The 20,266-nt window shown below is 42.6% G+C and overlaps 1 protein-coding gene across 1 annotated transcript; it reads right to left on the reverse strand.

Annotated features, from left to right (window-relative positions):
- Positions 1-12,686: 12,686 nt before the first annotated feature.
- LOC140655768 (D(1)-like dopamine receptor) lies at positions 12,687-14,405 on the reverse strand. The gene has a single exon (XM_072870653.1). It carries the CDS (start codon positions 14,403-14,405, stop codon positions 13,032-13,034), a length of 1,374 nt encoding a protein of 457 aa, XP_072726754.1. The 3' UTR covers positions 12,687-13,031.
- Positions 14,406-20,266: the final 5,861 nt, after the last annotated feature.

The following is a 20,266-nucleotide window of genomic DNA, read 5'->3' on the forward strand; positions in this document are numbered from 1 at the left end:
GCTAAAACACCCCTACCACTCCAGGATTTCTATCAGCTGATCAAAATTTCAAGTCTTGTGAAAGCCTGAACTTCAGCTTTGCCTTTTCCATTCTTTAAGCTCGTTCAAAATAAATCAGCCTCTGCCCTCTAATAGTGAAGGAAATCACAGAAAGAATTTATTTCAGCTACTACTAAACAGAGGACTTCATTTGGATACCAAAAAAGACCATTTCCTTTCATAGAACTTATGGCTGGTCATCCTACAGTCAATTTAAAGAAGCAGAAAATATATTCCTCATTGTTGTAGCAACATGCATACAGACCTATATGTAATTAAAAAAACATGCAAGTATTGTAGAATGAAAATGAGTTGCTTTTTAAATTGATCTTGGCCACTTATTTTAGACACAGACAGAAGGAGTGGGGCGGACCCATTTAATCTGAACATTTCTAGAAATGTGAAGTGTTAAAATTAACCCAACAAATGCATCTTGAGACTATTTATTTGCTGTCTTTCATAATGTGGTGGAGATGACCAACATGCTACAAAAGGCTTATTTCATCGTTTAAGCGAGAAGAGTAGCTAAAGGCAGGGGGGAGCTAAAATGATGCAGGAGATCAGCTATTAAAATGTTACCAGAGAATGCTTGTATCAGATGGTGAGAGAGCATTTTTATTCAAGAAGCAGCAGCCATAGCGTGAGGATAACAGACGGCTGCTAATGTAAAACCTGGTACTGCAGCATGAACTCCCCATTCGCCACGTGTGGGAGGAAACATGTTGTACAGATCACTGAGAAGACTCAGAGGGGTGGGATTGCTTCCTTTTTTTCTTCTTTTTGTGAAATGTGAGGGAAGTTCACGTTCTGAAAATGTAAGTTGTGAGGGTTTCATTAACAAAATGTAGTTGCAGAACTTTTCAAAAAGGAAACACGTTATAATTATTTGACAATCAAGTTGTAAACAGAAGACTGAGTTCTTTAAAATAGATTAAATGTCTTGTGGTTTGAGTGAAAGAACTTCAAAGCTATATATTGGAATACAAGTTTTAAAAAAAATAATTCTAGAACAAAAGGTCTGATCTACCAGGTTCCAGTTAAAATTCCAGAAAACCTAAATGGCAAATTTATAAAACATACAGTAAACTGACCTGGTATGTTTAATTTTATTTCATAAAAAATAATAGAAATACAGTTTTCTTCAGAAAAAAATAGACTAACATGGGTAATGCTTTCTGTATATCATCACAGTGAAGTACTTCACCTGAGACTGGAGCAAGTTCAGACATTGAACTTGTCCAGACATTCAGTTTATTCAGAGCTTAATTCTCTTACCAACTGCTCACAAACTGAAGGCTGGAGATTGGTTTTCCATGGTGTGAGCTGATATGTAGACTATTACAAGGAAGAGTAAATGTCAAAAGAGATAATTATGAAAGATGTCATGTACCTAGAAGGTGGATGTTTTTCTTAAAAAAACCCATTTTTTAATGGGTTATGTTTATTTTTATATTGTGTTTTTGTCTAAAGATCTGAGGTAGTGGGGAGAACACTGGCGTATTAGACACTAGCAAACAATGAAGTTGGCCCTGCCCTATAAATTAAAGTGATTTTTTTTTTTTTTTTTTTGTGGGGCAGAAATACCCAGGCTATACAAGCCCATGTATACTCTGACAACATATGATTCATGGCTCTTGTATTACAAAATTAAAACCGGTTTGATACTGTCTTTAAGTAGAACCATACTATGCATAAGTATCAAATAAAAAATCCCACCATAACAAAGAAACATCAAGGAAAGACACCTAATGAAAAGGAGAACTAAGAACCTAATGTTAATAAAAGCAGCTGAGCAGCATATTCTTGCTCGTGTGTGTTTGCCTTGACACTACACAGGCCACCAAGTTTCCAAAAAGGTGTTTTCTGGTTTGATACAAATGTGCATCCTGTTACGATGCATTTGCTGCAGGCACAGTTTTCCAAGCAGTTCTGGCATTTTCTTTGGTATGTTAGAAAATATGGTATTTTGTTCTTGTGGTAGAATATATGGAATAATCTGCCCATAAAAGCGAGTAATAGTAAACACTGAACTTGTACACTTTTACCCATCTGTTTTCTTGTTTTAGTTTGCTATTGCTAGCTCTTTGGTCTGGATCCCTAAAAGCCCAGGTGCACTGTAGCTTCTGTGGGTTCTGCTGCCAGGCTCTGCCTGCACTCGTAGTCCTAACACGTCTGTGAAAGGCTGCTGGTACACGTGGAGAACTTCACGTAGGCAGTTGTGGAAAGTTTGGAAGCGATAACAGAATTTATACCCAAAACACAATTTTCCCTTCACATACCATAGCTGCTGCTCTTCCCGAAGAATACAATTACTTTCCCCATTGCCTTGCTACTCTCAGTATGTAGCAAGGGATTAGCAAAGTAGGACAGAATTGGAAAACTCATAAACTGAAGTTCCTTCTCTTGTCTCTTAAGCATGATAAAAATCACTCTAAGAGTTTTTTTCCCCTCAATTTAGAAAGAAAAATGAATCCCAAAACCTAGAAACCTTTTTTACACCTACGCTAGTGCTTCAGAGTTGTGGCGAAACTAGTTAATTCATCCCCTTTGCTCTGCAAGGTAGAAAATGGGTATTATTTTTGTGGTACATACAGCAAAACTGACATGCAGGTAGAATATGTTCCCATCCCTAAATCAGGAATATCAAAAACCCAGCCAGCCAGACAAGCCTATCCCACTGGAGATGTGGGCTGGCTCTGGCTGTATTTTGGTGAGGTCCAAAGGAGAGAGTCACGTAAACAAAGTCCTGCCCTGACACTCTGCTGCCGTCCCTGTGCTGCAGCCCACCATCCCCTCTGCTATGTGGTAGACTACATCGCTGGGTGACCACCGAGCCTCCAAGCAGGACCTGGGACTTGTTAAGCCTGGAAAGGATCATTCTTTGGGATCTACATTTTCATCTTTCTAAAGACCTGATGTTTCTGAAAGAAGTCTTCCCGTTGTGGACTGAGTGCATCCACAAGAAAGCTGCTTGTTGGAGACAGGAGACGAGGTGTGCAGGTGTTAGTTCCATCACTGGACAAAGCACCTAGTGCATGCACTCTGCCCTTTTGTGCAATCTCTCTACATCCAACGTGGTCAGGCTTGTGTCTTTTCTTCTGTTAGCTAATGATAGTTACTTTCCCCTTTCTGCATCCTGGTCTCTCTGGGCCTAAAAGGCTCCATTAGAAATGGAAAATATTTTTTCCACACCCTGGCTTATTAGGAGAGCATAGTGATGAGACTTTTATAATTACCAGGCCAGGTGGTAACAGAATCACAGCAAATACCACAGAATCAGGCAGGGAGGGAACTGCTTGTAGTGTACGGAGGATGCATGCTAGCATGGTAGCAGGCAATATAAAGCAGTGGGATTGCACGCAGGTAGACTGAAATTTAGGAAAAACCTATTTTGTGGATACAAGATTGCATGATGGTAGATGCTCAGCCTAAAGGCTATCAAAATCACAATGACTCCTTCTGCTCGGTACATCCAGTTCTTCCAGGTTAACCCCTCGGGGATGCTGACATTCTTTGTATTTTCCATTGTAACATGTATCAGTAGACTGAAGTTATGGAAGTCTCTGTTCCTGGAGCAATATGCCATGAAGAGCTTTTTCCTTTCTTACCACACATGATACCCTTGCCAAGACTGATGGGTCTTCTGCCTCTAAAATCCCATAGCCTAAGTTAGAATGCAATGTTAATGAGGAAAAGTGCCATTTCTTTGAAAACACACTATAGTGAAAAACACAAGAGTGAAAAACACTCTTGACTGAGGTCAAGAGACAGTGATGAGCATTTCCTGAATGGAAATGTGTGATTTTTCTAAGTAATACAGAAATATTTAGTGTCAATACTCAGTGGTATTAAACTACATGAAAATTTTCCCCTGGACTGTTGTTCTGCCTTCAAGGTTATTTCTTTTTTAATTGTATATAGATTTCCTTCATCTTCCGTCAGTGTGTTTCCCAGGAGCAACTCTTGACTGGACTGCAGGGGAGCAGGCATGTTGTAGCAACACATAGGGAGAAAAAATATATTTGGAAGCGTATGACTTGAGGCATTGTTTGAACTCAGCTTGTGCCACCCCATTTCAGCTTTATAAAGTAAGACATACTAAACAACAACTGGAGCTCAAGAAGACATTTACAATTAAAATTTTTTGCCTGTCCAGCTTGCTTGTCTCTGAAAGTTAGGCTTAAATTCACAAAGGGGATTATTCAGAAGTGAAATAAAATGTTGTTTCTATTAAAAAAAAGGTAATGCATATTCAGATAAGCAGCTATTGTGCATCATCTGGAAGCAAAAGTGACGGTAGTAGTGAGCGCAGTGACCTGTGCTTCAAATAAAATCAGTTTATTTGAATTGCAGATATCAGCACAGCACAAAAGGCATTACGCTTTATTCCCTTGTCCCTGGACTAGCCCCAGATGTGCTCAGATGGTGCCTCTGAGGGGCATCATAGCAACTTTTTACCCCACCTCAAGGAAATGGCTCCCACTACAAACATCTTTAACGCCACTTTATGCTCCTTCAGTAGCGTAAGTTGTCAGCAGTACAGTGAAAATCTAGCCCCTTTTTGAAAGAAGCCTGCAGTAAGCTGTTGTGTCCCAAAACCACCCTATTGTTCCCAGTAACAGTTGCTCAATATGTTATGCTTTCTTGTGCCTTGTATACTCACATTTTAGGAAGTCATTTGGGCAGCTATCTTGAGAGCTATCTGTCTTAATACCTATTAAAATGTAGCCTTAAAAGGTTCTTGAAATGCATCGGTGGTGCAGAACTCTTATTGCAGCTCCGTCAATAAAAATTGCCTTTGTTTTCAAGAAGAGTCTTGCTATGAGTAAAATGCTGTTAGGCTGGGCTAGAAAGTAGTCTAGGTGGCCACACTGGCCCTGTGGTGAATACCTGCTGTCAGTGCTAAAGTGTTAAGACAAAACCAGGGGCCTAACCATATGCAGCTGGAAATGAAAAGTGGGAAAGGAAACAAAAGCAGAAGTAGCCACTGTTCCCTTTGAAAAACTGTTTGAAAGGAGAACGTCACACTGGAGGAACATCTGCGTAAATGTAACGGCAAAGGTGGCTTTTGTTGTCGATGCCACTTGTCTGCTGATTTGGTTTCTAAAGGATTCTCCTCTTCCAAGCTCCTTCACAGATGCTGTGAAGCACACAGCGGGACAGCACCGTCCGTCGCGCAGCAGAAGGTGCGGCTGCAGGCCCAGCACGCCGACTCCCTGCAGCACGCTGTTAAGGGAATGGCTGCCGCAGCAGTAATGCAGCCACAGCCCCGTGGGAAAGGACGCGAGCAGAGGACGTCCTGGTCGTGTGGAACAGCCCCTGCCCCGAGCGCCTGCGCCCTGGGAAAGGGACAGGCTTTTGAGAATATGGGCAAAGTCTTTCCTTTTTCTGGAGGTCCACCTAGCAGAGCAGAGGATTTCTTTTGACCATTGCTGTGGGTGTGAAAGGCCTAATAGCGGGAGCGACTGTAGTGGAGGGCTTTCTGGGTTACGGTAGTGCAGACGTTTTCTTTTAAGCTCTTGAAGAGCTTTAGACTGAGGGCTGGCAGCACACCAAGGAGGTATCAGTCTGGTGCTACGGTAATTCATGGCCTGGAAGCACTGGTACTACAGGATAAGCACACTTAGAGTGAAAATTATGGTTATTAATTACCACTATCAATTAATTTATTGTCACAATGTAGTTTGGCAGCACTAATATTCTGCTATAGTCCAAAACATAAGAGACAAAATGTCTAATTACCAGTTTGCTGTCTTGAAGCTCAGCTCTGTTATATATTTCCCTCCCTCTGTTAACAAATGTGCACCAAGAACATTTGCCATAATGCTGCCTCTCATGACTGTATAACTGATTTAGGCATTCGTAAACACTCTATGCTCTGTGTTATTTTATGCATTCATTTATTTAAACTACTTTGGAAAATTGATAGTTCTTATCACTTTGATGGTTTATATCTTTCTATTTCCTGAAATCTAAATGGGATGTTAGACTTTTCAGACTGACCATCAAACAAAAGATCAAATCCAGCTCTGCGTACATAGTAAAGATCATTACCTCTTGTCAGGTTTTTAGTACGATCTCTAACTGATTCACCTTTGTTACCAACAGCAAAAAATGCAACTAGTTTGCACATTTGATCATGTTATCTCGTGTCTGTTACTATCCTGCATCACTGGGGTTTTTTCCCCTTCAGCTAGTCAGAGTCTAGGAGTTTTCCCTCTCATCCTAAAGTAGGTATCTTCAGCTGGTCCAGCAAATAACTCTAGACACATTTGACTGTTTGGCCTAGATCTCCATTGACTGTAATAAAAGTTCAGACAACTTGCTCACATGTACCTTTCATGCAAAAGTCGTCACAGGATTTGAGGCCATGAAATAGTGTATATAAACTCCATTCAGCCAGTTCAGATCTAAATATGAAAAGAGTAAAATGAAGTGATGTGTTCTTACTGAGGGTGGGTGCAAAGATGAATTTAATTAGTTAAAAATATATTAAAATGTTGAACCACAGAAAACTCTATGAAAATGATCTTTAAAGAAAAAGGGGAACCTAGCAACGGTTTCTGCAAATTTTACAAATGGAAATGTCTTCTCACTACCTAAACTAAAATAAAACTGGCTCAAGATGAAATTCTGCTCCTCTGGTTGATGAAGATAAACCTACATTTTTCCCTAGCATCTTCATTCATTTTATGCCATGCACTTGTAAAGATCCTGCACACATGTCCACACTTCACTTCTTGCTGTCAGTAGTTCCACTGGTAGGCAGTTTTCCTATCATGTAGCTAGTTAACTTAGAAAAACGTGAAATGCAGGCATAAGCCCTGGGTTTTCTAAAATGTCTTGAATGATTAGACACAGCTAGGGACTGGGGAGGGATAACAAGCCCAGATCAGGATTACCATAAGTTTTTTTCAAGCTAAATATGCTAGAAAAATTCATTACTTTGTTTAACATCTTTGTGCCTTTCTTTGGTGTAAATGCAAATCGGTTCTTAAGAGAACTAGAAATCTGAGGAGTAGCCCGTGCCCAGAGGGTGCATCCTGCTGTATGTCCCTTTGCAGTAGGAAAGGCAAGAGGGTTCAGGAAAGTGAGTTAATTATGACAATGAGATAAATAAAGTTAAGAGTTATGTGGTGGGAGTCTGTAACCATGGTGATAAAACCACTTAAGTACATTAGAGTCCAGGGGGACTGGACTGATAGTGCTTAAGATCCAGAAAGCCACTTAAACCTCCCAGGTGAGGAAAAAAAGCAGTTTATGAAGAATAGAGAGTTTTTCACAAAAGAATTTTTACTGAGAAATACTCAACTGATTGAAATCTACTTAATATGGGGTGTGTGTAGGTGCAACCTCTGAAATCTAACTCAAGAGGCATGATTTTGGCAAAAGCAAAACAGCAGATGCTTCTGACAACCAAGTTGTATAACAGTTTTTTCTTTTTGCTACCTAGGTCAGCTGTTTCTCACTGAAATTAAAGTTTAACTGAAATGTTAAGGCATCAGCTTAGTATCAGAGGGATAAGAAAAAAATATATACAGTTGAGGTATGATCTTGTTTTCCTTTATGTTGATATTTCCACTGAATTCAGCATGTGTTAAAGTTATATCTAACTATACACTTGTGGATGAGGTTTTTTGGGTTTGTTTTTTTTTTTAGCTTTATCATAGGAACTATATGTAATAGTTGCTAAATCAGAACTATTAATTCATTTTTCCATTTTTACATATATTTGGATGGAGTTTCTAAGGACACAATGTAATTTAGTCTGTATTCAACTCAACAAAATAAATTACAACAATGTAGCAAGAAATAAAGGGAGGAGGAGGGAAGGCTGATTTTGGAAAAAGATTATTTCCTCTGATGCTGGGGAAATATACTTTGCAATATATAAGGGCTAATATCCCTCTGCAATATCCGCATGTCTATGTGCATTTGTGAAGGAGAAAGAAGATGGGGAAGGTGGAAGTTTTTTCCCTGCAGGTTGGATACATGGGTAGACTTCCAATCCGAGGGGAGGGGGACATTGGGAGGAAATCTAGTCTTCTTAGATTTTGCTTATTAGGATTTTGCTAATGGGGAGTTTCTCTGAGAATGTATTTTTCTCCTATGGTTTGAATTGCAGAATTGTCCCAAGGCTTTATGTTTTCTCACACCAAGGGACACAGGCTTTTTCTGTCCCTTCTCATTCCTGGAACTGATACGTGTAGAGGCAGTGCTGTAGTGTAACAAGCTTCTTAAAGTCAATGGCGATCTCTGAAAGTTTGTGTGTAATGCAAAATAAAACCCTCCATAAATAAGATGACAGGCAAACAGATAAGCAATAAACAACAGAACACAAAAATGTAAGCATAATGTCAAGGATGCACGTGTGTTGTAGTTAATCTTTTCAAAATATTGCTTAGGAAACAAGAAGAAACTTTGCATCAATGTGGTGTTCAAGTACATCTTTGCTGTCCTGCTGTTGCCTCCTGCTACAGAGGTGCTGCGTGTGGCTGGTGGCACTACATTTGTTTTTAGAAAGAACACCCTGATAGTTGGTTACTGAAATGTCACCTGGCACCTCTGGTCTTTCACCAGGAAGAAGTTCTTGTCCTTGCCCTGCTGTATCTCCAGCGCCAGACAGCCCTGCCTTGAGATTTAAGTTTCCTTTTCCTTGAAGAACGCTGTTCATTTTCTAGCCCAGTTGCCTAAGAAGGCATGCACACGTGCATGCACGTATCTGTCTCCATTTACCCCCATGCTTAACTTTTAAACTCAGTGAACAATTTCAGATAAATTTGACAGCAAGGAAAAGCTCCCAGCTGGGTTAGCACCTCTACAGCCACCCAAGGAGTCTACAGAGACATTATCCCTATTTCTCATGTAATAGTGAGAAGGGCTGCTGTGGCAGCTCAGCTACATGAGCTTTTAATTGACCACAAGCAGTTTGTATTCATTTTGGTTGTGTAGTAAAGAAATAGGACCTGTAGCTGGTTGAGAACTTTGTAGACTGACAGAAGGAAAGGGAGTGGGAGTTATTTGAACAGAGAAGGCATTTCATATACATCGTAAAGCCCTACCACTTGTACTGTGCTGAACTGGAATATGTTTTGATTTGGATGTTTAGACATTGGCTAATAAGAGTGTTTAGATAAGGTATCTGTGAGGTTGGACTGTTTTGACACCAAGGCTATTTAAAAGCTGTTTTTTAGGTCACTGTGACGTTAATGGTATTGTAAATGTGGAACTACTAGGCATGGAAGTGAACTGCTTTTAGTCAGGGAAATATGTTACATATATTGTGGTGAATCATAAAGAAGTATGTAGATTTGATGATCCAAGTTCTAAAAAGTGTGTTCGAGGAATAGCCGTAGATCTCCCTAAAATAATACCTTCACCATTTGTGATTCATTTTGTCCTGCCAAGCCAAGAAAGTTGTGACCCAGAAATGGGTAACAAAGTGCTGCCAAGTTTTTGCTTTGGAAGGTGTTTCTTTTGAGTGGCTGCAATGGTGTAAATAGGAAATAATTTTGCCTCTTAATTTCTGCTGAAGTAAACCTTTGGCTTTGTGTAATAATTTCAATATATCTCATCAGACTTGAACCTAACAATGCTAATTGAATCTTGTGTAATCTAACACAGCAGCTTGCCCTGTCATGAGAAAAATGTCAGTTAGAAATCACAGTTAATCACTAGAAAAAATTCTTGGGAAAATATGTCTTGCTCATTTACTGTTCACAGAACTGCGTGGTCTGTAGTATGCTTAACATTCAGGAGCCTTCCCAGTCTAGGAAAATAAAAATACATACAGTATCAATATTTATGTGTTATTAAATCAGCAACAGCAGAAGACGTATTCTGAAGGGCTATGCGGTGTAGCTGTCATATGAAGTACTTCCAGTAACATGCCACTTAAAATAACTATAAACAGTTTATAATACGCAATTTCTGAAATTTATTGCAGCCTTGAACATTACACTGCACTTACTACAATGGACCTTACAGCTGTAAACTATCGTAACGTCTACCATCTGCACACCAGTAATGACCATTATCAATTAGGTACAAACAATTACTTCCAGCATCACTTACAAGGAGCAATTTTAAATTGTCCCTTTAAAAAGCTTCAGTAAAGACAAGGTTTTTTTCTTCAGGTAAATATCCATTTATTTTCAGGTATAATCTGACCTATTAATGAACCTTATTTAAACTATAGCCACAAGCACTGATACAAATAGCTTTTTCCATTCTTAACACAAATAGTTTCATAAATCAAAGCTATCATGCATTTCTGATTATTCTTAAGAGAAAACGTTATTCAAATATATTCATTGCTTAATTTCTGCCACCCACTCTGTCATCATACACTAAGTTTTCATCACTCTATGTAGTAAGTCCAGACTACTTCCTGGGCGAGACAGCTCCCACAGGCAGGGCAAACCTTGTGAGAACATAAATCTTTCCCTTCCATTAATTAACAGCTTTTATCACTAATAATGAGACTGTACATACACACACACACAAAACCCCAAACCTCCTGCCCATAATAATTTAATGTGAGGCCTTGACTGCCAGAAGACTGCCTGCCCACGAGAAGGAAGATGTGTGTGGGCAGGGAGAGTTAACTCTCTGAGGGATGGAGCCAGCTGAAGCTCTTGCAACAGAAACAGAAGTGAAGCAGGCAGCAAGGGAGTCACACTTCAGGATAGGGTCTTATCAGGCGTGTCCGTATATCCCCAGGATGGGCTTTAGTGTGGAGGGGGTGAGACGAGAAGTCTCTTACAGCTCTAAGATATAATTTTGGTTTTTGGAGGAGATAAAAGATGCTGACACTCTTACGATACGTGTTTCTGGTTTGTGTAAGAAGGAAGAAATGTAGCAAGGAAAATCCTCTCACAAATTCATTGACCCTTTAGCATCTGAATCCAGGTACAGTTCACGTATGATCACCTAGAAAACCATCAAAGGGAATCAAAGCAAAAACCTCAGATCTTGTATCTCCTTTAAGAAAACAGTAGGTTTATTTCAGGGTTGCTCTCCAGATGAGGCACTAGGCATGCTGAATGATAGTTGTTAAATGCTAAGAAAAATGGGTAATCGCTAAGAGAAGAAGGGAAATATGCCAATGGGGTCTCAAAGTTCTTATCTGTATGCTTTTTTGCCTTCAAGAAAATAGCTAAGGATCATTGCATTAAAAAAAAAATCAAACATCTTAAGCTCAATGCTTAAGGAGTCATATTGTCACAGTGAAGCAGGACTAGAAAAGATCTCAAGAGACCATTATACTATGCCTCTGCCCCAAGACAGGATTAACAATGCCAATGTCATTTCTGACAGATGTTTAGCAATGCCATCTTAAAGACTTTTACTGAGAGAGATGTCATAACCTCCCGAGGCAATCTACTCCAGTGCTTAATTATCCTTATTCTTAGGAAGTTTTCCCAAAGTCTTGCCTTAGTCTTTCTTACAGTTAAGAACATTGCCTCTTGTCCTGTCAGTTTTGGCCATGAAGAATGGATTACAATCACACCCAACTATCCATCAAGGACACATTCCTGAAAAGAGCAGGGCAGCAAAAGCAATTTTTCCCATAAGAATTAATGTGATGGGGGGAAATGCGTACAGGGACTTAAGAACTACACACAGTTTAAATTCACAGGGAGCAGGAGCAGGATCACTGGGAGGAGAGTCTGGCTTTTCAGGATGGATCACTGTTCTGAAAGATATCAGTTGTGCCATCTATAAGACTGAATGTCCAAGAAAACCCTTGCAGTGTAAACATTCTTGATGTCTCTTTCTGGACAGTTGCATTTCATCATCTTCCTTAGATGAATCAAGGTCGATCAACTCAATCGTAGGCGAAGGACAGAAAAATGGGGTAATGATGTTGGTTAGTGGAGCACAGTATTAAATGGTCAGCAGCAGAACTCCTAAGTGGTGGACAGAGAAGTGGAGGAGAGCAAGGTGCCGCTGTATTCCCTTGATGTCTGCTGAACCCTTTCCACATACAGAAATGATCATCAAGTTCCCTCAGTATTTTCTCTCCTGCAAGCCATCCAACAGCCATTTGCTCCGCCTTTTGCTGCTGTTTGTGTCTACAAGTAGTGAAATGGGTTCAGAGAGATGACACTTTTTATTTTGTGGACCAGCTTGCTTTCTGGAAGGATTGGCTGCCTGAACTAGTAGGAGAAAGGAAGGATTGCAGATGCCTCCGCTGACAGCAGCTTAAATCGCACTGGAGCTGTGTTAGTTCTCAAACACCATCCTGCTGTAACTTCAGCCTAATATAATACTACATTTTCTAACATTGGAGGATGAGGAAGGTCCTAGCTCAGTGTCATTAAGCCTGGATACCAAAGTTTGGCAGCTGAAACTGTGTTTGGGGTCCTACATAAAAGCAACTTAATTTTCCAGGGTTTTGAGCAGTGTTTTGACTCAGCAAGATAGTGATGTTTTAATAGAGCAATTCTTATTTAAGAGCCTAAACACAGATTCAGATGTGTAAATCCAGACAGGCAGCTTTGAAATAAACACAGAAGTAAAACCAAACACAAACCTTTAGGACCAGAACTATGCACACACATGATGTGAAACCATGAGAGGGGGGAAAAATGGGTTTTAGCAATGAAGCTAAATCTAAGATTAACTTATCTATGTAAGATTATATTATAGAGTCTCAAACTATGAGTTGTTTGTATTTTGATCTAATTATCTCACTATTAATAAATATCGTAAGCTTGATTGAAGCGTGGGGGTGAACAAAGGCATGGGAAATGTCTACTGACTATGAAAGAGAGTAAGGGGTGAAGGTGGCCGTGGGAAGAGGTTAATATGTGGTTGCTATATGCTTTTGGGGTGGACTTCGTACACCCGTCACCCCTCTGGGGTAAGAGCAGCAGGTCCCCATCCCTCTGGGATGGGACTTTGCTGGGGGACAGGCGTATCTCATGTGCAGGCAAGAGTGAACTCTCTCCGTGGGATGGCTGTGTGTGTGAGAAACGCACAATCGCTTATCCCTCTGGAACAGAGTGATGGGGTCCCTCACACCGCCCAAGCCCTGTACAGGGGGTAATAGTTTCCAGAGATAGCTCTGCCTCGCAATCCAATTGCAAAATGGCTGGCACCTGCTGACTCTTGGGGCTGCTGCCAGGGGCAGCCTGTGTCTGAGAAGTCACAGGCCTCTTCTCCATAGACATCTCCTCACTGCTGTCCTCTCCCTGAAGGCTTAGGGCATGGGGTATGGGCTGCACCCAGGCAGTGACGGCAGGGGGGGGTACTGACCATGAGGCAGCTCCTTCCTTCTGGCAGGTGGTGTCATGGTGATAGGAAACCAGCTCATTGCTGAAGTTGACCCGCTCCACAGTGGATTTGGGTGTGCCACAGCAGAAGCACCGGCAACACAGCAGGTTGCTGAAAGCCCGCCTGAAGTCTGCGTTGAAAGCATAGATCACTGGATTCACTGAGGAGTTGGCCCAGCCAAACCACACAAAGATGTTGAAGGTGGTTTGGCCAACGCAGGGTGACTGTCCTTCATGGTCACTCTCCAGCTCGGGCTGGCAGAAAGGCAGCAGACAGTTGAGCAGGAAGAAGGGCAGCCAGCAGCAAACGAAGACTCCCATTATGACAGAGAGGGTCTGCAGCACCTTGGTCTCCTTGCGCAGGGAACTGCGCAAAGAAGAGGTGGGCTCTTTGCCGTGAGCTGGCCACTGCCCCCCTGCCCGCTCGAGGGTGGAGATGCGTCGGATCTGGGCCTGAGCAATTCGGTAGATCCTGGTATAGGTGATGATCATGATGGCCACGGGGATGTAGAAGCTGATAAGGGAGGAGGTGATGGCGTAAGTGCGGTTCAGGCTGACATCACAGCGGGGCGTCCCAGGCAGCCAGGAGCCTGGATATCTCATGTCCTTGGCTTTATGCCAGTGCAGCTGCACTGGGACGAAGGAGATGAGGATGGAGAGGGCCCAGGCCACCGCTATCATGGCGCAGGCAAGGCGCTGCGTCATCCTGCGCTCATAGCGAAAGGGGCTGGCGATGGCCCAGTACCGGTCCAGGCTGATGATGCAGAGGTGGAGGATGGAGGCGGTGGAGCACATGATGTCGAAGGCCACCCAGGTGTCACAAAAGCGGCTGCCGAAGAGCCAGGAGCCACCGGCCACCTCGGTGACCGCCTTCCAGGGCATCACCAGGAGGGCCACGCAGAGGTCCGAGACGGCCAGCGACAGCACGAACCAGTTGGTGACCTTGGCGCGCAGGTGGCGGAAGCGCAGGACGGCCAGGCACACCAGCGCGTTGCCCACCAGCGTGCTCAGCACCAGGGCGGCCAGCAGGCACCCGGTGAGGGCCCGCAGCGCCCGCGGGCCGCCCCCCGCCGCCGCGTTCCCCATCGGGGGCGCTCCCCCGGCCGCCGCGGCTCCGCCCGCGGGGCAGCGCCGGCGCCGCTGCCCCGGAGGAGGGGCCGGCCCCGCTGCCCCGGGACCCCCGGCCGCTCCTGCCGGCGGGACGCCCCCCCGAGGGGGCGGCGGGGCCCCTGGCAGCCGGCGCCGTCCGGGGCTGGGAGGGCGGCCGCCCGCGGGAGCATCGCCGTCCGCCGCCCCGCCGCCTGCCTCAGTTTCCCCCGCGGCGGCGGCGGGCGGCGGGGCGGGCTGCCTCGGGGCTACTCACCGCGCCGGCGGCTCGGGGCCGCCCGCCCGTCGCCTCGCCGCGGCTCCGTCCGGGGAAGGGACCGTCCCGCTGCGGCGGGAGTGCGGGCCGGGCGGTGGCAGCCCCTCGGCGGTGGAGCTGCGCCGGGCTGGGGCGGACCCGCGGCTTTCTGCCCGCAGCCGGGAGGGACGAGCAGCAAGTTCCCGTGGCTTCGTGTGCCGCCCGCCGGCGGGCTGCGGCTCCCCGTGCAGCTGGAGGGAGCCGGGGGGCGAGCCCACGCTCAGCCGGAGCTTGCGCCCGGGGGGGGAATGGCGTGGAAAGTCCCCAGGATCGGGCGACCTTCGCAGCCGCACGGAGGGAGACTTCCCCACAGCATCGCGCCGGGAAGGGTCCCTTTTCAGTCTTCGTTCGTACTTGCGTAAGCGTCAGGGCCGAGGATCTGGCGCTCCCCAAGTATCTCCTTCTGTTGGAGCCCGCGATCAAACTGCGGGTTTCTTGAAGAGCAGGATAGCACTTCGCGTCTGTGTACACTGAGAACGCTATCAAATCTGGGTATTAGAAGCTGTGTTTTCACCAAAACAGTATTTTGCTATTTAGTTTTTGGTTTGAATTGAAATCCTGTGTAAAGAAACCAAAAGCACAGAAACCTAAGACACCTCTACTTCGCATTTGTTGCATTTTGGCAGCAAGTTGTTCGTGCATTTCCTCAGACACGAGCACACAAAACCTGCCTCTTTATTTTTCAGCCAAAGGTGTTTTCTGATGTATTTCAACAGTCTTCCGTTTGCTGTTATAATAATATACATGTTGTCATATAAATGTCTCGCATGTATTTACAGCCTACTTGCAGTAAAGTACCCTAATGCAAATAGGGTAGAGTCCTTGATTTTGGAAAAATTTATACGGCAATCCTGTCACAAGAAAAAAGAGAGTGGAATGTGAATAGAAAATAGCAACTCATGTAACTTATTAACATGGCAAACAGGTATTTATTTTTAGATGAGGTATTTTATATTTTCTTCTTGCCTCTGATTAAAACTACTTCATCCACTAATGCCAATACAAATGATTTTCAAGCCAGTGAGTATCCGATTTCCATTGTACTGTTATGATATTCTTGGTAATCAGAACAGATACTGGATATTTTTTAAACAAATTTTTAACAGCAAAGCTGGCAGCTTAGCCTGTAAAAATCAGTGTATTTAAGATAAACTAGCTGGATTGTACCAGTTCATAACAGATTGTTAACATTTGGTCATGTTTTTTCAGATCCTAGTTGCTTTGTGCCTTGGAGACCACAGTCTTCATAACGCAGCCCACTGTGTTATTTCTGCTGTGACACTGAAAATTGGAATACGTTTCTTGTTAATGTGTTTGTCTATAAGACTAACTCATAATTCAAACAATTTATCTAATCTAGAATCTTCTCTGATAAAATACATACTTTGTTAAAACACTAGTAGCTGTCAGAATAACACAGGCTGTAAGATAAGTGCCAACTCTACACCTTGTCTTATTTGGAACCATCTGTAGTTCCACGTACATGGATTTTGCAAACATCTGCAAACCACAGTAGGTCTCTGATTTTAATTCCAGTACTAAGGACTAAATCTTAGTTTGTAAGAATTATCTACACACTTGCTAATTTGACTCAATACATTTACTTTTATTTAACAAGCAATAAAATGACCCTGAAGGACAGAATATATTTGTGCAGGATTGTAAGTGGGACAGTAGATGGAATGAAGGTAATATAGCACTCAAAAGGAAAGAGCAATGCTTTTGCATATTCAGCATAGTAGTGCTACAGGGCTCTGTAGCAGAAGGTAGCTAGCATTATCCTTAAAAAAACAACTGTTTTCAGTGTCTCAGTCTATCTCCAGTTCCCAGGATCTCATTATGCTCTACAAATATCTCTAGCTCCTTTTGGCATGCATTATAAAGGGAATTGTATGTGATCATAGTTTTGTGTGCATATGTTTTTATGCAAGTGCCCTACCTCAAAATTTTGAGGCTGTTGGCTGAAGTCAAATCTGACTGAGAGGTAGATGCCTTGAAAAATTAATTTCCTACACTTGTAATTAAAGTAGGCGTCTGGGTAGAAGTCAGAACCCCTACTAATATCCTTACCGATAGGAAGGTTGCAGTGTGGACTCAACCCTTATTAAACACAAGAGAATCCACACAGAGGGAGACATTATGAATGCTCTTATCCTAAAGAAAACATCGACACATTCGTCTTCTTAGATACCAGAGGATCCAAGTGCAAGATGCAAATGCTTAAGAAACTATACAGTGAGTCAGTGGCAAAGACAGGAATAGAAACATTGCCCTGCTCTTATTCCTATATTGGGCATGATGGAGTGAAGTGTAAGCTTATCAGAGAGGGAGGAAAGAGAGACACGGGGGAAAACACAAGGCTGTGTGAAAATCAGTGTGTGCAGTGAGTTGAAAATGTTGTCGACTTTGATTTTAAGGCCTGTAGCTATTTCTTGAATTAATCTTACTCGGGATAGAATAGGAAGGGTCTGAGCAAAATAATGTAAACAATACTGATGGACTGGATAAAATGGTCTCCTGTTACTCCAGAAAATTTGCAAGCTCATTCCATCTGTGAAAAAATAAATTTACCCAGAGAATTTACGTAAAACATATTGCAATGTTTTCAAAATCTCCCTCCCTCCAAGAAGAGAAAGAAGGAAGCCTGGACAGACAGACCTATATAAGAAACCAAAATCAGTTCCCTTCTCCCTCCCCTTTCCTTCTCCTTGTCTTATTTCTCCCTTGTAAAACTATCTCATCCTAGACTCAGTGCTCACATATTTATAGCACATATTATGATTAAGAGGAGATCTGATTCAGAACTTAAAATTAAGCCTTTAATGGTTTACTATCATTGCATTTAGAGCTCATGCCTCTGTCTAGGTCCCTGATGTGCTAGCTGGCTGGACAACTGGAGCGGGTTAAAACTCAACGCTCAGCAGGACGTGATATTTCAACCCAAGCTTCAAGGTGCCTCCCACAAGGGCACCGCAGCTCTCCTGTCCTGTGCTGTCATGCTGCAGCCTGCTGGGGTGAATGAGCCTCCAGCAGGTTAATGACAGGGTCCGCACTGTGCTTGCAAGCTGTGTGCAGACTGATGCCAAGTCTCACTGATGTTATCTGGGCTCATAAAGACAGCGACTGTAGATTTCAGCCATGTTTATCCAGTGCCAATCATTACTGCTTTGTCAAATGAATGTAATACCAACAGTGGTTACTTAAATAGTTCATTTAATTTTGCGATCTTGTCCAAATGGAGGAGCATTATTATAACCAACTTCATGAAGTAGTATCATTTAATGGAATGTGACCACACTGTGTAAAGATGTGTTGAGGTACTGGTAAAATGGTGCTCTGAATAAGTTGTCTTCCTTGCAGTCTGAAAAACCATTGACAGTACGTGAATCAGACTAAACCGGGTTTTGTGATTACCTTTACAGCTACTTTTGGGGACTGATTTTAAATGTCTTGGAAGAAAATGTCATTTAAGACAATTAACATTACATCTGAAACCATGATTATCTGTCTATCCATCTATCCACCTCTGTATAGCTAAAGAATCTATCCAATTTTGTACAAATATGTGTGTATGTGTGTACACTTAGCATCTTGGCTTTACATATTATATTCATGCTTTCAATGCCATGTGAGTTTTGTGAACTTGATCATATACTGAGACTGCTAATCTATTTGTATAGTGAGTCCAGCATTTACTGTTGAAAATTAATGACCTTTTTATTACAGAGATATGGATTAGCTGTGTGATAGAACTGGAAGTCACTGAATAATTCATTGTTTCAGAAACTGTCTAGACAAGTTAAAGAAAGAATAACTAAATCAACAGCTAAGTATCAAAAGCATGTTTAGTCCGGTCAGGCTTAACAGAAGTAATTTGAATGTGTGGTGTCCAATATAGTGTCCACTGTAGCTCTTCACATCATTTGAAGTTAATATGGTTCTTAAAGTGATTTCACTATAAGTTGTTTAGTACATCAACTCTTGAGTTTGGAATACCTTTAAAGTTAAGTAAGGAAGAATGAAAGTGATGTAATATCTAACTAAATTACTTTTCTGGGAAAAGTGCCTAGCTTCTCTCCAAGATATAAAGGCCAGAGATGTCAAATTCACTTTTTGGAAAGGCCCTCCAAGCATCACTACATGATGCTTATGAATACATGATAGCTTATGAATACCAGTCTGTGGGGATGCTGTGATGCTGTCATATGATCTAATTTGGAAGCCAGTCCCTATTCGCAATTGGGATTTGCTGTGTCAGGGTGCTGGGAGAACAAAAACCACAGGTTTTTGTTTTTGTTGTGGAACCTGTGGTTCCACAACACTTGCTGGTATTGCAACGCAATGGGTACTCAGCAGTGAAGATGCTGCCTCTTGTGTGTTTGGACCACTAAGTGGCTACACAGATTTCCTTGAGAGATAAAGGGAAGTTTCTTAATTTTTTTAACACTCTTTCATGAAGGATAATATTTAAGGAATTTTAAATGTCAAAGAATAATTGCTGTCAATTCTCCCTTGTTGCTATTTTGACAAAACCAAGACGGTATTTTATACCAGCTCAGCAAGAGATGATGTCTCTTTGCAGAAACTTTGCCGCTCAGATCCTTTCCTACCATAATCAATAAGGTGTTTTATTGTAGTGTGGTTGACAAATTGACTGGATGCAGGGTCTCTGCATTACCTGTGTATCTGTTTTATGTAATCTAAACAGAGTGGTTCTATGTTCTTCTACTGACTGGATCATCCAGGCTTTGCCTAAATTGAGCTGTAGGTGTGTATTGCAGCATGCTCCAACATCCTTATCCAGGCCAGGAACTTCATTAGAGCAGCATGTCTTGGCTCCCTTCCTGCCCACCTGAGTTTCCTTCCCATGGACACCAGCGTGCCCAGGGAGTGACTGGGTTAGCAGACACTGGAGTCTCGCTGCGGCTGGGTCAGGACATATCTAGGAAGTATACACAAGAATATCTGGACCTAAAAGTTTGGATGTTTTTAGAGTTTGAGTGTAGAGATTGTGTGCTTTAGTTAGGGGCCTGATAGTGGCTTCTAGCAGATATCGAGGCATTTGGTTGAGAGTCTACTGAGCTATCCTTTTCAATCCAATGTCTTGAGTAAACCCCTCTCGTTGGGAATGCCTGGAGACAGCACTGTAGAGTTATAATTTAAATACAGGTGCACTATTTAGACCCTCCAGGTCTCACACAAAAACTGCATATTTTTGCTAACAGCCTAACCACTTCATCTGTAAGTGTTTTCAGAGTTCTTGGGTATGCCACCTGGACGCGATGACTCTTATGCTTCTAAAATGATAGGATTGCTCAGATTTATCTTACAGCTACTCTTCAGTCTGACAGAATGCTTTATTTTCACTACTAGGAAAGATTAGGTCAAGGGTAGCTGTCTTCCCATCATATTCTCCAGTTTAGAACTGAAGTAGAGAAGACAACATTGTCCTTCCTAGGACTGCCTAAATCTTCTTTGATTATTCCCTTTAACCTCTGGTGATACAGGAAATGCACAGACCCATTTAGGGCCACACCAACCCTTC

Source organism: Ciconia boyciana, chromosome 8, assembly GCF_034638445.1.
Source record: "Ciconia boyciana chromosome 8, ASM3463844v1, whole genome shotgun sequence".
Taxonomy (NCBI): domain Eukaryota; kingdom Metazoa; phylum Chordata; class Aves; order Ciconiiformes; family Ciconiidae; genus Ciconia; species Ciconia boyciana.

Coding starts and splice junctions, on each gene's coding strand:
- LOC140655768 (XM_072870653.1), bottom strand. CDS start 14,405: ATGGGGAACGCGGCGGCGGGGGGCGGCCCGCGGGCGCTGCGGGCCCTC.